The following is a 15957-nucleotide window of genomic DNA, read 5'->3' as shown; positions in this document are numbered from 1 at the left end:
CACCACAAAATTATCTATTTGGAATATGTCAGTCAGGAACACTCATGTCTTTTAGATTTATGTTTTGGGCTTTCCGTGCCTTTATTCCTTAGAGGAGGACAGTGAATAGAGCCAGAAACAGGAGAGAGAGTGGGGAGAGACATGCGGCAAAGGGCCACAGGCCGGACTCGAACCCGGGCATGGGTAGGACCTTAGACCGCTAGGCCATCTGCGCCCCCCCATTTTAGCATTTTATTGCAAAATGAATCTACAGTTTTACTTGGTGGAAAAATCTCTGCTCTAAAGATACTCTCTGGATTGAAGCAGCAAGCTTTGACTTTCCAGAGAGTGCAAAGCTAGAAACCTCTATATAGATGGATACTTTAATGATAATGCGTACAATAAAACTAGTTGAAATGCAATCAATCCATAGTAGCATGAATATGAATATGAGGATGCAGCAAGCTTTATGTTATAAAGGAGGTGGCTGGGGTGGAGCAGCAGCAGTGTGTTTTTAAGTATTGGAAAGTTTCTACAGTGCAGTTTAACTTATAAAAGTCAAGCTGACCCAACATAATGTCTAAGGTCGTTTTCACACCTGATATGGACTCAGTACGTTTTGAAATGGAAATTGCAACATTGCTGAACTTTCCTTTGGTTTGATTCGCATTCACACTGCTCTTTGTCAAACAGACGAAACCATCTGAACACCTACAACCTCTGCCCTTTAGGGGCACTGTCATCACAAACAGCGACCAAGAAGAAAAGAAAGGCATAGAAGAAGACAAAACTGGAGATCCATCTCCTCCCAACGGTCTTTTTTTCCACATAAATAATGAAAAACAGAATTTACGCCTTCTTGGGGTTTCTGCTTTTTGCATTGGGGCATTATGAGCAGCCAGCGAGAGGGTAAGCTGTCTGGCATGTCTTTCTTTACATGAGACGAGTAAATCAGCACTGACTATGACATGTTGCTATGGCTACACAGACGCCAAGTGAGGTACCGACATGTCTCTGAGTGTATTGAATTAAATATAAATCTGTATATCATTACGCTTCATGCCACTTCCTGCATTTGGTTCACAAGTTGGTCCACTTTGCTTTCACACCTCAAACGAACCGCACCAGGGTTTGTTTGGGAGTGGACCGAGACCCCCTGTTTTCAAGCGGACCAGAGTCCATATGTTTGGTCCGCACCAGAGTTCATGTGAGCTTTCACACCACTCGAAACAAACCAGACTATCCTGGAAAACAGACCAGTTAATTTAAAGCAGACCAAACAGCTCTGGTGTGAATGCGCCCTTAGTAATGATTACTCCAAAAAACTCTATTTCCACTATTTAAAGAATTTGACGTAATCGGTTTCAACAAAACCTTTTGAGCAGTTTCAACTTCTTTGGTCTTACAGCATGGGTGGAAGTGAAAAAGAATGAAGGTTTTCCTCATTTCACATCAGCTCCACTCACTTTTTCAAATGTTGCCAATGTGTTTTTGCAATTTGGAGAGAGTTCTCTCTTTTGGTTCCAGATATGTGTGAAGATCATTCTGTTTCTGTACTTAATGATGCCAATAATCAAACTTTTTAAACACATGGAATTTAAGTGTGAAAAATAAAATTCCAACCAGATAGAAATTGTCGTCACCAAATACCGGGTAAATTGTTGTTTTGCATGGTGAAAAACTCCTGGATGCTCTCAAAATAGCACAGTTAAGTTGGCAACATTTAGAAAAGTGGGTGGCACTGACAAGAAATTAGGTTTTTCCTTACTTTGTGTCACCTCCACCCACTTTTTTTTCAAAGATGACGATGTATTTGTGCAGTTTGGATTGTTTCATCTCTTTTGGCTCAACAAATGACTGAAGAGCATTACATTTCCGTGCCAAATGATGCCAACAATCACAGAGATTTTATCTTTTATTTATTTTTATTTTTTTTAAGATTTTTTGGGGGGCATTTATGTGCCTTTATTTGATAGAGGTGGACAGTGGATAGAGTCGGAAACAGGGATGAGAGCGGGGGAGAGACATGCGGTAAAGGGCCTCAAACCGAATTTGAACCCGGGCAGTCCGTGTACGTGGGGCGCACCTTAAACCACTAGGTCACCTGCGCCCCATCATGGAGATTTTATGACTCTGATTTAAGAAAAAAGACAAATTTGACAACCACAGTGTAGCCCAGAAGCATTGCCAAAGTTTGAACAGTTTGGACAGTATGCAGGAGTTTGTCTGCAATTTTTGACAGTTAAATCAGAAAATTTCGAAACATTGGGTGTCTTGGACTTTTAGTTTTGCTCCTATGATATCAAACAGGTTTTAACTGTATCTGATTTTTACTTTAATCATATCCAAGTATATGAAATTCCTATTTTGACAAAAAAATCTGGATAATATAAGTTTCTTAACAGTTAAAAAGTAGCAGGATGTGGATTTTGGTCCATATTGCCCAGCTCTGGTCAACATTGCTCTTTTAAAAACTCTATATGTTCCCTAAAGTCCTGCAGAGAGGAGCCTCTCACAGACTGCAGGTTGTATTTTCACAACTCTCTGCTGCTCTTCTAGGTGCAACCAGTGATTTAAGGGAATTACAAAGTGAGAAAATTACAGTGTGACCTCCTTCTAATGATCCTTATTAACAAAAGCAATTATTTCTGCAAATACCTTACATAAGGAGGGAGGAATTAGAGGTAAAATAGGTCATAAAGAAACACTTAAGCTGTTAGAATGAGGTGAAGTGTCCATTTGAAAACCTTATTCTGAAGCACTTATGGTATCAAAGCCCTCATTTATTTTTCATTAACCTCTGTCTGTGTCTTTTTTTTTGTCCGTCTGTCTGTCATTACCGGATTCACCCACTCAAATAACAAGTTGAGGCTACTCACCCTGACGCGCAGGCTACCGTAGATTTGGCGTCGTCGCTCTTCTGCCGATCAGACAGGCGGATTTCACATCAAACCATTCATGAAGTGATGAAAAGAGACACAAACAGCGAACAGATCCGGGAATGTTTCGGCTCTGGAGCAGCGGAGGAAGCAGCAGAGTCAGTCGGTGCCAAAACGAGCTATCGGGGATCCCATTCAGCTGGAGGGGCAGCCCGGGGAGGTCATGACGAGGAATCACTCCGAACTAAGACGCATTTTTTTCATTCACGTGTACGGAAAGGTTCAGGTAAATAAGATCCGCGAGCTCGGTGTGGCGGTGATCAGTGTGGAGAGAGCGTTACGCGTGGCAACAGCCCACGGAGCTCCAGCAGAGAAACACCAAATCAGGACCAAAACACTGGGATGTGATATGAGAGGCAGGCAGGGGGCGGGACCTCTAGTGTACTGATCGCCTCTGATTGGTGGATCGCTTTCATGCCCAATCGAGCCCTGATTTAGATGAATGGCGTTTTCATGGGAAGTCCCTCCTCACCTGGGGGCGCGAGCAGGTTCAAACGTGGCTCAAATGACAGTAGAGATAACGTATTCAAGTTCATGGACGGAAGCCCTAAGAGGACATATATCTATACCAGTATTACACAACCCTGCTCAACCAAAGAGCCAAATAGTTAAAAAAAATATCTCTTTTCAAGAGTCACAATCTAAATGATGAAAAGTGGCGAAATGGGTTAAAGTGGCAATAAAAACAAGTTAAAGTGGTGAAATGGTCAAAAAACGCCAAAGAAGTGGCAAAAAAAGGAGAAAAGTGGCAAAATGGTGGGAAAAAGTGAGAAAAAAAAGTTACAGGTGACATAAATGGTCAAAAAACTGTAAAATGTGGCAAAAAATAAGTAACTACAATGGGGGAAAGCAGCATTCAATGGCAAAAGGCAGCTAAAATGTGCAAGAAGGGGCAAAAAATGGTAAAAGGGGGCCAAAATTGAAAATAGCATAAAGCAAGATAAACAAGGTAAAAACTGGTGAAAAAAATGGCAGAAATTGATAATAAAAAAGCAAGCTATAGATGGCAAAAATTGGTAAAAATGCATAAAAATGTGTCAGAAAAATGAGTTAAAAGAGACTAAAATGGGCAAACATGGCAAAACTGTCAATAACTGTCAAAGAAGTGGCAAAAAATTGGTGAAAATTGCCAACAATGGAGAGAAAAAGTGGCAACATTGATTTATAAAAAAGGGATACAGGTGGCAAAAATGGTCAAAAAGGTGGCATTCAGTGGAAAAAGGCAGCTTAAAGGGGTGAGAAGGGGGAAAACGTGGCAAGAAAGTGGAAAAAATTTCAAATAGCAAAGAGCCATCTACTGGCTAAAATTGGTTAATAATGGCTAAAATTGGTGAAAGGTGGTGAAATCAGACTTCTAAAGAACATAAATGGGTTAAAGGTGACAAAAATTAGATTAAAGTTGCAAAAATTAAACAAAAAATGGGTTAAAGTGGCAAAAAGGGGCACAAAACATGGTAAAAGGCGATTAATGAAATGGCTTTTAAGTGCAAAAAAAAAAAAAAAAGATGGAAATTAGGTGGAATGGGATGAAAGATTGATATGAATGGGCAAAAATGGGTTAACTGTGGTTAAAATGGGCAAAAGGATGGAAAAAGTGGTTAATAGTGGCAATAATGGATCAACAGAGACAGCAATAGGCAGAAAGTGGCAAGAATTGGTTTAGAAGTGGCAAAAACAGGCAGAAAAAGGTAATGGAAATGGTTTAAAATAGACAAAAATGAGTTCTAATTGGCAAAAATGTGCTAAAATTAGGAAAATTAATGTTTTAAAGTGATGAAAAAGGGTTAAAATGTGATAAAATCGGTGTAAAGTGGCAATAGTATTATCTAAAAAATATAATAGTTTTTTAAAGGCATATGGTGAATCAGTATCTTGCGACCCCCTAGGCGGGTCCCGACCCCAAGGTTGAGAACCACTGTCCTAAGGGTTAAAGCACAGTTTCATGAACAGTGGTGTGCAGACTTAAATTTTAAAGTTTTTTAAAAATACTTTTATTTGAGAATAAATCTCACCTAATGATTATAGTTTTATTTTAAAGGTAGCTAATTATATATTTGTGTGTGTGTGTGTGTGTGTATATATATATATATATATATATATACAATAATGGAATACATTTTTGAAAGCATTTAAAAATGTTCTTTGTGTTATGGAAGGCATCCTTTTACCCCCCTTTTAGTGTCTTGTGACCCCTATCAGGGCCCCGACCCTCACTTTGGAAGCCACTGTTACAGCGTCATTTAGCAGATGCTTTTATCCAAAGTGACTTTAGACTCATAACCTAGCAGTCCAGAGGGAATTTTATCATGTTTTTCTATCATACGGGCTTAGGGGACGGTACTTGACTGCAGTTTTTAAACATTAGGGTACTAGCCCCTACCCCTGAGTCCCTGGGTGGGTTTGAATCTAAACTATAAGAAAGTTTTTGATGTCTCTCTCTTTCCCAATCTTTAGGAGGGTGTGCTAAATAGGTAGAGTGGAAGGATGGAGGTTCAGTTCCCAGCTCTGGCAGTCACCTGGCCTTATGGTCTTCATTTGTCTTTATGGGGAATCGCACCCACTGCTGTGTCAGTGGCATCTGTATGTGTATGGATGATCAGGCTACAGCCTCCACCATCAGTGTGTGAATGTGGAGTGAATGGGTACGTGTGACCTGTAGTGTAAAAGGCAGCCAGAGTAGTACCAGTTCTGTCTGTATCAGCGGGATAGAGGGGATGTGTCAGTAAACAAAAACTGACCATGGTTAAATTTACCTTAACGGTTTATTTTTACATCTTTGTTCAGGCAGTACAGTAGAGAGGTGAAAACCAGGAGAGACAGCTGTGAGTGGTATCCAGGTGAGAGTTTTACTGGAAAGGTGTCACAGGTCGGACCTGAACCTGCATTTCCCACCATGAGAACAACAGGCTGCTGGCTTTATCTCTGTGAGGGTTTAATCTGGATTCACCTTTTTTCTATGGTACATGCCAGTCTGTCATGATGAAGGAAGATCAAAACTTCTTTGTTTCTTACATCTAAAGTGTTCATTCTAAATGTGTGCCTCTGTCTGTGACTCCACATAATCTTGGTTTTAACTGTAAAATAATAATTTAAAGACAAACTTCACTTTTCCTTAGCCGGAGAGCATCACAGGAGAAAACATATTCCTTCACTTCCTGGTTAACTCAAATCTGGTGTCTGTGATGCAGCTCTGGTGACACAATGCTGCCACCTAGTGTTCAAATGAGGTAATATATCTATGCGGTAGAAAATAGGAATGATTTGTGGCGCTAGAGGTAAATATTTGAATATGAAACTGTTCAAACTCAGTGCAATGCTGCAGTGCTGAATACTGAAACAGGAAGTAATGTGCAGGGTACACAGTGCACTTGTGTTGTTTTATGATACGACACTTTACCAGGCTCATGTCACCGACGTTTGCTGCTGTCCAGCCCTGTTGTGGACTGTTCATTGCTATTACATGTACTGATTTCTAATTTAAGTCACCAATAACTCTGAAAATTCTGAGCTGAAAAAAGTGACAACTGTACGACTGTACAACCACCACTGAATTAATCATTCTACTAAAACTTTTTGTTTCTTTATACTTGCTCATTTTTGGGCGCAGCACCAATTAAGAGATGTGATGTCTTATTTTGACCTTTTACTGAGGAAATAAATGCACCTTTGTTCCCTTCCAGGGTGATTTGACCCTGTCTGTACCAAGGTTACTATAGTTTACTAAAGCTAAATAAATAACTACAATTAAAATGTAAAAATAGTTAACTGAAACTAAATAAAAACAAAGCTTTCAAAAAAAGAAAGAAAACTAACTAAAACTGAATTCTGTGCTTTTAAAACCAACTAAAATAAAATTAGTTTAAAGATAAAATCTCCTTAGTTTTAGTCGATGGCAGCAGCAGACTGACTGACATGTATGGGAGAGTAAAATCCCCTGATTTGATTGGAGAAAACTTCACACAATGGGAATTTTTGGCCTTAAGTTGTACAGAAACATCAAAATTGAATAAATGAAATTAAAAGTGATGAGCCATTTTGGGTCTTTCCTCTGACAGGTATCCAATATAGCTAAAAAAAAAACCTAAAACTACCACTAAAAGCACAAAAACTAAACTAAAACAAAGCTTTTTTGCAAAATAAAAACTAAATTAAACTAAACTAGCAGCCAAGCAGGAAAAACAAACCAAAACTAAACTGAATTTACAACAAAGGGTAAAAACAAAATAAAAACAAAAACTAATGAAAAACCCCAAACTATTCTGACCTTACTGTTTCTATTTCTGACTCTCTGCCCTCTATAGATGACATTTTTCAACTAAACTGCAAACCAGATCTAAAGTTAAATAAAAGAAAAAGATAAGAAACAATGAAACAGACAGATGTAAGTTTAAATCCACTTTAAAGAGAGAAATAATCTTTATAAACAGCTATGGACAGCAACTGCAGTAATAACAAGCAAAATAATGATATCATAAACAACCAAACTTATTGAAAAAATTGCATAAGGAACCTCGAGGAGCAGAGAAAGGACAAATAAAACATCAGACTCCATTCATGGGACATGTTTTCAGAGTTTTAGAGTGATAATTAGGAAATAATCAGTGTAATAAAGTTACATTTTTGCTTAGATAAAAACCCCATTACACTTTAGAACGCAACAAAAAGCAGAAAAGGTTTTCCATAAAGTGACAACAGTCAAATCTGAGAGGTACAGGAAGATTACAAAACATCTGAGTATAGAAAACACAAATCACAGTTTGTGCTTCTCTTTCATTTTTTCTATTGATAAAATTTGATTTATTTCAATAACAGAGTATTTAATACATGGTTGTTATAATACTGTAGATCATTGTTATGTATGGGTGCTTGATGAGGTTTAAGATTCTTCTCCATTTAGACTTTTGATATTTGATATTTGAGATTTGATATTTTCTCCTTTTATCCAGAGAAAGTTATGTATTTTAAGACAAGTATCCTCCAATCTTTCCTCCTCTGTTCATTTTTATTCAGAAGTTCTCTGCTACAATGCAAGGCTGCATTTCTGGGAAGAAAATAAATGCCATTTTCCCCTCAGTGTTTAGTGAGTAGAAACAGTCGGCATCGAAGAGAGCGTCCAGAAAACATCACAGCTTTCTGTTGAGAGGAAAACAAACCATTAAACCAAAGCTGAAGAGCTGCTGTGTGGTGATCTGCACTACAGATAAACTTTTTTTTAAAATCATATTCTATTTATTTAGTTCATATTTTAGCAAACCAAAGCAAAGATCAGAGGAGATCACTGTGGCTGAAAACCATGCTGGTAGGATGAGCTTGGTCACCTGTGGGATAAAAAATCCAAACATGTCTGCAGTCAGCACTTCATGACATGTAACTCTATGATTGTGTTCACCTTAAACAGATGGTGATGGATTGTTTCATGGGTGGCATGAATGTTGGATTAACCTCCTGAGACCTGAGCTTTAGTTCAGAATGCATTTAAAGTTTCTCTCACTTATTCAGGACCAGTAGGACCTGATAAGTCAAAACATCAGACTTGTCTTTGGAAGGAATTTCTTGGAAATGTTCCTTTCCAAAATCCACACAAATTCACTGAAATTTCAGAGATATCACTTCAAATTTATGTGAAAATTCTTAAACGTATTTCTAAAGCATCCCATTAAAAATTACCCCAAAATTTCTTTAAACATTCCACAGAAGTTTCAGTGAAACTTTGTCAAAAAGCTAAAACATTCTGATCAAAAAAATCCCCCAAAAATCAATTAAAGTCCCTGAAAACCAAAGAAAATGACCATAATTCAAAGCAAATTGCCCAAAATTTCTTTGCAAATTCCCAAATACATGCAAATGCATTCTCCAAAATTCCAGGAAAATGACAGAAAATTCCTCACACCTCCAAAAAAATTTCCTGCCAGTTCCATAAAAATTCTTCAAGATTTCAAAGGACAACCCTCACCCTTAGTTAAGTTACCCCGAATTAGAAATATATTTCCTAAATTTCCCTGAAAATGCCCCAAGACTTCCAAACAAATTTCCCCTAACATCAAGACAAATTTCCCAAATTCCCACCCAAATGTCAAAATAAATTTTAAGCAAACTTTCCCAAAATTTCCAGTGAAAGTGTCCAAACTGTTTGAAAATACCCCCTAAATCTTCACAAAGTACTTGAAAATTTCCAAGAAAATACCTCAATATATCCAGACTGCTAATTTTCCAATTACTTAAACTTCAGTGGGCATATCTCAAAACTACATTGTAGGAGAGCCAAAATGAAATACACATTATTTACAGTATTTACACAAATACTCACATGTGCAGGCAGGGTCTTAGAGGTTAACTGGTTATATATTAGGTTGTTCTTTGTCTTTTTCCTCAGTATACTTAGATTTAATTCATCATATCTGCAGCTAATGTGAAATTGTTTGTTGGTGATTCAAGCAGGTAACAAAGATATCTGGGGAAGATACTTTGGGACCATTGAGTGTAATCTTTTGGTCTTTTATAGGGCTGTCAATTACACATTTTTAAAATTTGCAACTAAACTCAGAATTTCTGCAGTTAATCACAAAGAATCTTCCCTTTAATCTCATTTTAAAATGCCAATAATTTGCATTTAAAAGTTTCTTTATTTCATTTTGGATTTTTTTGTACTCTCTTAACCTGAGGGTGACTTCTGTTTGGATGCAGACTGTCTTTTATTTTGAAAGAAAGAAAGGATCATCAAATTTATGTATGACTATGACATAAACTTAACCAGAAAAAGGATCTTGCTTTGGACAAAAAAGGAAAAAAGAACAGTTACAAGGTAAATGTTTGATAACACAAGGTTAAAGTGAAATGAGACATTAAGGAGCTGTGGTGGACTTATTTAACGTCACTGTAGCTGCAGGGAGACGCTGACATGGCTAACGAAAGAGTGCTGAAGGACACTATAGCATGCAATGAATGCAATTTAAAAAAATAATACAGTTATAATGGAACTTAATTAATTATAATTAATGCATTAATTCTGATAGGGGCACATAATATTATTGACGGATCATAGCTATAAAGTTAATTATTGGAATTTGCAAATATTAGAATTTTGAAGTGGATATTTTGGCAGAATGGGCAAAAAAGTTGTGTAGTATAAGGCAGATTCAATGGACAAGTCTTAGCCAAACTTTTTTCTCTTTTTGTTCTAATTTCTTCGTTTAAATCAGTGATCACAAACTGGTGGCCTTGGGGCCACACCAGGTCCCCCACATCTTCCCATCTGACCCCCCAGAACATGATCAAATTCAGAAAATGTGCAGAGAAACAAAATTGTTGTGGTATTTCGGGTATTGTTATTTTTTTCATAAACTCCCTAGAGCTTTTAAAACAACTCCAAAGACAATTAAGATTTTTTTTTTTTTTTAAATCAGGCAAAAATAATGCAAGTAAAATACATATTTATCTGTCCATTCTTGATAAAAGCTGCCGCTTTCTGTGTCAACTTTTGGCTTAAGGTGTTGGATTTTTTCACTGATCATTACACAGCATATTAGGATCAAACCTAGTGATGGACAACATGACTGCCACAGGTAGAATATTTCAATCGCCCCCTTGTGGTTGGCTGGGGTATAGGATCTAATTTCACTGGTAGAGGCAAAATATTCCATATATTCAAAAGAAAGTAAACATATCTAAAGAAAAATGGTAATTAGAACATTAAAAAAAAAACAACTTCAGTTTATTTGAGCATTTGCCCATCAAGGAAAAAGCTGGCCCTTGAAAAAGTGGTTGATGACCCCTGGTTTCACTTTTTACACTCTAAAAAATACATTCAGCAAACTCCACTGAGGGAGGGAGTGTGGGAATAAGAATGTTAATGGAAAAGGGGAGGAAAAACTGCTGGCCATCTAAGTTGTATGGTAAACTGGGGTCCTTATACAATGAAAAAATACATTTCGCTTACAATGCAGATGCAATCCAAATAATTTCTTCCATTTATAGTTGAATCAAATTTCCTCTGGCATGTTTTATGTTATTTTAAAAAGCAAATTGATGGCCCTAGCAAGAGGATCACATCATTTCTTGTACCGTTAAGACTTGCAATGAAAGAAACGTATGTATATATCAATATCAACATTTCTATTGGCTAAGAATGCACATTATTAGATTTCTGCCTATGTCTCATACGCCAGTATTTACAAATTCATCACAGTTGACACAGATATCGTGAATTATATTGTGCATCCTTAGTGTCAGCCAAAGTGAATTAAAAAATATTGGCACATAGAATATTAGCAAAAACTGAATATCATGTATCTCTATTATATAAAGTATGGACAACAGTCTGATCCTATTCTGGTAACTTTATTAATGTATTGTTTTTTTCCAGTTGACTGCAGTGACTAATGGTAGGTTGTTAGCATTAGCATCTGAGTTTAGATTTGTTTACAGCCCTACAGCCTTGATAAAAGCATTGTTTTCCCCCAACTCTGACATGATGCCGACTGTATCTACAGACTCCTCTCTCCCTGGTCTATCTGTGTTGTCTCTTTCTAGCCTTTTTTCCCCCCTTTTTTTAGAAGGATCCTCTCTGTCAGTCTCTGTTGTGGCCTCATTCTTCACACCCTGTTCAGTGACCTCTCTGTCCACCAGTCTCAGTCGTCCATGTCTCTGCCATCAGGTGAGCCAATAGGAAACAGCATGTCGCTCTCTAAGGAGAGGTTGCTGCCAAGGCCGGCCATGCGGCTCCGCAACAGGTAGTGAGTCCTCCGCTGCAGCAGCCTCTGCTGCTCCTGCTTCAGCTCCACGTAGGAGCGAGAGAAGGTGTGGAAGATGGAGGTGACGGGGAAGGCCATGAGGAGGATCCCACTCAGGATGCTGCTCAGAGCCACCACCTGGCCCGGGATGCTCCTAGGCACCATGTCCCCGTACCCCACTGTTGTCATGGTGATGACAGCCCACCAGTAAGTTGCAGGGATGCTGGTGAACTCCTTCGTTGTGGCCATTTCGTTCTCTATCAAGTAGAGCAGAGGGGAGTACAGTGCGATGGCCACGCAGAGAAAGAGGAGCAGCAGTCCAAACTCTCGTGTGCAGCGGCGTGCGGTCAGACCCAGAGTCTGCAGGCCCAGAGAGTGGCGAGCCAGGCGCATCACATACAGGATCCTCAGGGCTCTGAGGACACGCAGCACTAAGCCAACTTTGTCCAAGTAGCTGCTCCCTGATCCCAGACGCTTCTCCCCTTTGGAGGTGCTGTCCACCAGCAGGGTGATGTAGTAGGGCAGGATGGCCACCACATCGATCAGGTTTAGGGGCTGCCGGAGGAAGGTCAGCTTACTGCGATCCTGAATGAAGCGCAGGGTGAACTCCAAGGAGAACCAGGCCACACATACAGTCTCCACAATGAAGATGTTGTAGCACATCTGGGAGCACGTGCCCTGATGGAGAAAGCAGAGTTAACAGGAGAGTGGGTGTGAGTGGAGGCTGCAGACACTAGAGGGAGCTGTTTCTTTGTCAACACCAGGAGCTGAGCACTCTGGGAGACTGCAGCAATGAAACCAGCAGAATAAAGACAAGAAAACATGTCCCTATTACTGATAAAACCTAAATGCAAAATGTGCTTTACTTAGAAATGGTGTAAGCTTAAGAAACATATGTTTTGATTTAGAATATTGGATGATTTTTGCAGTGCAAACACACAACTCTCCCTCCATGATGCATGTTTCAGAGCTTTTAGTAAAGGCGGATGTTTTTCTTAGACGCAGTAATGACGCTGATTCAGTGCGTGGCTGAGAAGGTTGAAAGCTTTTGGAAGTACAGAGCCTTTGAATGCAGTCCACATCAGTTTTAAATATTATGAAACACACTCCCACAGAGGAGGACATGGTTTGAGTAGAGACATAAAAGCACCTGAAAACTCAGCAGCTCTCACTCACAACCAAGAACACTGTGAATACAACACTTTCTCTGTCTGTGGAGCTGTCAGGATGTGATCAGCAGCACTTTTAATTAAACGTGTGAATGCAAAGAGAGCCACTGTCAAATGTAATTCTTTATCAGATCTGCTGCAGTCACTGGATTTATATAATTCAATTTTGCCTTTTAATTTTCTTGCACTCCAAATGCGATAGGTTTAATGATATGGAAAAAGGAGAGGATTTATTTTTCTTATATAACTTATTAGACATTGAATAATTTAACTTACAGGAGCTCCATGCAGCTTTGTGACTAAATGACAACTGTAGATGTAGTGATGATGATCTTATTTGCCATTACCTTCATTCACTTGCTCTTATTTGCTACTTTGATTGAGGGAAATATTTCTTTTAAGGTGCTTATGAGTTTCCACTGAGACTGAGGCTTTGTGGAGCGTTAGCAACCTCTGCTGGGGCCCGTGCAAACTTGCATGTTAAACCCCTAGCCTTGCAGCCATTCTGGAGCTTATGCTGCATTCCATTTACTCTGGAAGTCGGATGTCAGAACTGGGAATGACATCTGAAAAAAATGGATTTCCTAGTTGTTTGGCGATGAGCCTTTAAAACAACACATTGTGCAGTACTACATGTATTAAAAGACTGTTGCTGCACACTACATGCAACTGTAGGGCATTGCTGTGTCTACAGTGTCTAAAAAGATACTGAGAAACAGCAAAAGGTTCTGAAAACAGGTCAAAATCAAAGTTTTAACTACAATTAATGCTTTATGCCACCATAAAGGCATGTGTTGTGTCGCTGAGGTCGGAGTGCACTGTGAAAGAACAAATTCACGAGTTGTAAATATGACTTTGGGAGATGTTCCATTTGCCACTTCCAGTCGGAAGTTGTAAAAACACGTCAGAATACGAGTTACGATGACAAATGGAACGCAGCATAAGTGTATGTGGCAAGTAGATTTGTCATCAGTCTCCTAGTCATCACTACGTGTTTCTAAGATAAACTTAGCCCACCCAGGACCCTGAGAAAAAGACAAAGAGGTACCTTGCTGATAATGATTACCATCAATTTTAGGTGTTTTATTAATAGAATGTCCAAAAAAGGGGGGCTGCATACAAAAACCTTTAATACAAAGTGTCCAGTCAGCATTTTATTATGATTTCATTTCAGATATGAAATCTAAGTTTGACAGCTTCAGTGCAGAAAAGTCTTTAGACCTTTGACATATCCCAAGGGAGACGTAAACCTCAGGTTGGAAACCTTTGATATAGAGGTGGTGTAAGCCTCTGGAAAGGTGCATGAATTTCTTAGTAGCTCTGGTGAAGCCAAAGGTTAGCACTGAGCAGTTTACAGGAAAGATTTAGTTTTCTATGTAACAGTTACATCTGCAACTCAAAGGTTGTCATTTCTTCATCAAAACATCCCAGATTCATGCCCTTCACCTTTGAGTCTCAGTCTAAAATTGCTGCTATAAGCCAGAAAAAAAGCTGGAGTAACATCGTCACGATGCAAATCATAGAAAAGTAAAGTCAAGCTTTAACAGATGTTTCCTAAGGAAGAGAGGAAAACAACTTTTCATATGCTTGTTTCAGCCCTACACATAGGTCTGTATGTGACTGACTGACTGAGTGAGTGAACTTTCAGCACCATACATACAGAGTTGCGCTATGAGCAGAGTTTAGTTGTACTAATAGCCTTAGATAATGGCTGCCTCCGCTGCAGTAAATACCTCTGATATAGCTTAAGCATTGCTTCCACTTAACTAGAACTAGGACCATGTTTTGTGTGAAACACAGAATGAAAATAACCCTAGAAGTTTTTCATGTTGTAAAAGAAGTTTTTACTCCTCTGCCAGCCTGCTTCAGCATGAGTATGTGATGGGGGAAACGGTATCTTGTCGTGTGAGTGCTTGCATACAATGGCTGCTAGTGCAGAAATTAGCTTGGACTTAGCCACAGCGACCCTTTGGTCAATACTGGATGACATTTATTTATCAAAACAAGCACAGACGGCAACATTGAAAGCTTTCCGTGACAGAAAAGGTGTTATCGCTCTTCTGCCGATCTGCTTCGGCATTACTTTGTGATAGTTACAGGGAAAGGATTATTTGTTGTCAGTGGTTGTATACAATGGCTGCTAGTGGAGTGAATAGCTGGGACTTAGCCACAGCGGTGGTTTAGTTTGACCTAGACAAGGCATCTTCATTAAAACAAAGGCAGAGAACAACACTGAAAGCTTTCTATGACGAAAACATGTTTCTGCCTTTCTCCCGCTCTGGTTTTGCATAGGTTTGCGATCCCTGAGCTGTATACAGGGGCTGCTGCAGTAGCCATTAGCTTGGATGTAGCTGTAAAAAAGCGGCAGTTTTAATCGGAACTAGACTAAATTTCTTTTTTAAACAAGCTCAAATAGTCAAACCGAAAGTTTGTCTTGGCAAAGAAGATGTTTTTCAACATCTCCTGACCGGCCTTGGCAGCAATTTTAGATGACGCCCCGCCATTAACAATCAAAGGCAGCAGTGGGCTGCACAAGAGTAGCGCATGCGCACAGCGCAATCACCTTCTGAAGATTTTCTGAAAAGTCCTGCCCTTCCCAAACACTTTCTATGGGAGCTTTCCCAGATTAATGTCAAATATATTCATGCAGTGGATATATGAGTCGATATGGCATGTCAGGTTAGCTGTTTCCTGTCGGCAGGGATTTATGTTTTACACTTTTAGGGTCCTTTAACTCTCAAAGTTCAAGGGCTACATCCCCCTTTAAATGGAGGTTTCTCTGAGGCATTAGGGATGGGTCGTTAATGAACGAGTCGGTTCAAAGAGCCGGCTCTTTTATCTGAACGATAAGAGCCGGATCCCGTTAGAATGTCGTTTTATATTTTTATAGCTATTAGTATTATTAATAGTATTATCATTTGTGTATAGATTGTGTGTGTCTGTGTGTTATTTGTTTGATTAATAGAGATGATCTTTTATCTTCCTACCACAGGCACACCATGCATTTAGGACTCGTATTTGATGATGTAACAGAAATGTTTTCTGTCAGTTGTGTCATCCATCCCAACCAGTGAGCAGGTTTCATCTGACCCAAAGGTGTTTTGGGGAGACAGTAGATTATGAAAAATAATTAAATGATAT

The 15957-nt window shown here is 39.0% G+C and overlaps 2 protein-coding genes across 7 annotated transcripts in view; both read right to left on the bottom strand.

Moving 5' to 3' along the window:
• Positions 1 to 3235, bottom strand: part of src (v-src avian sarcoma (Schmidt-Ruppin A-2) viral oncogene homolog) — a 69818-nt gene extending 66583 nt beyond the window's left edge. For both annotated transcript variants that reach the window (XM_041799023.1, XM_041799024.1), the window contains exon 1: positions 2859 to 3235. The gene's annotated coding sequence lies outside the window, so the exon portion shown is untranslated. The remainder of the gene's footprint in view (positions 1 to 2858) is intronic.
• A 4126-nt stretch (positions 3236 to 7361) lies between these two features.
• The window catches only part of kcng1 (potassium voltage-gated channel, subfamily G, member 1), an 88100-nt gene continuing 79504 nt past the window's right edge, over positions 7362 to 15957 (bottom strand). For all 5 annotated transcript variants that reach the window (XM_041798437.1, XM_041798439.1, XM_041798438.1 and 2 more), the window contains one exon: positions 7362 to 12325. In XM_041798437.1, the coding sequence (XP_041654371.1) occupies positions 11546 to 12325 (780 nt within the window). In that variant the 3' untranslated portion in view covers positions 7362 to 11545. The remainder of the gene's footprint in view (positions 12326 to 15957) is intronic.

Source organism: Cheilinus undulatus, linkage group 11, assembly GCF_018320785.1.
Source record: "Cheilinus undulatus linkage group 11, ASM1832078v1, whole genome shotgun sequence".
NCBI classification, from domain to species: Eukaryota; Metazoa; Chordata; class Actinopteri; order Labriformes; family Labridae; genus Cheilinus; species Cheilinus undulatus.
This window is presented reverse-complemented; position numbering and strand designations above follow the sequence as displayed.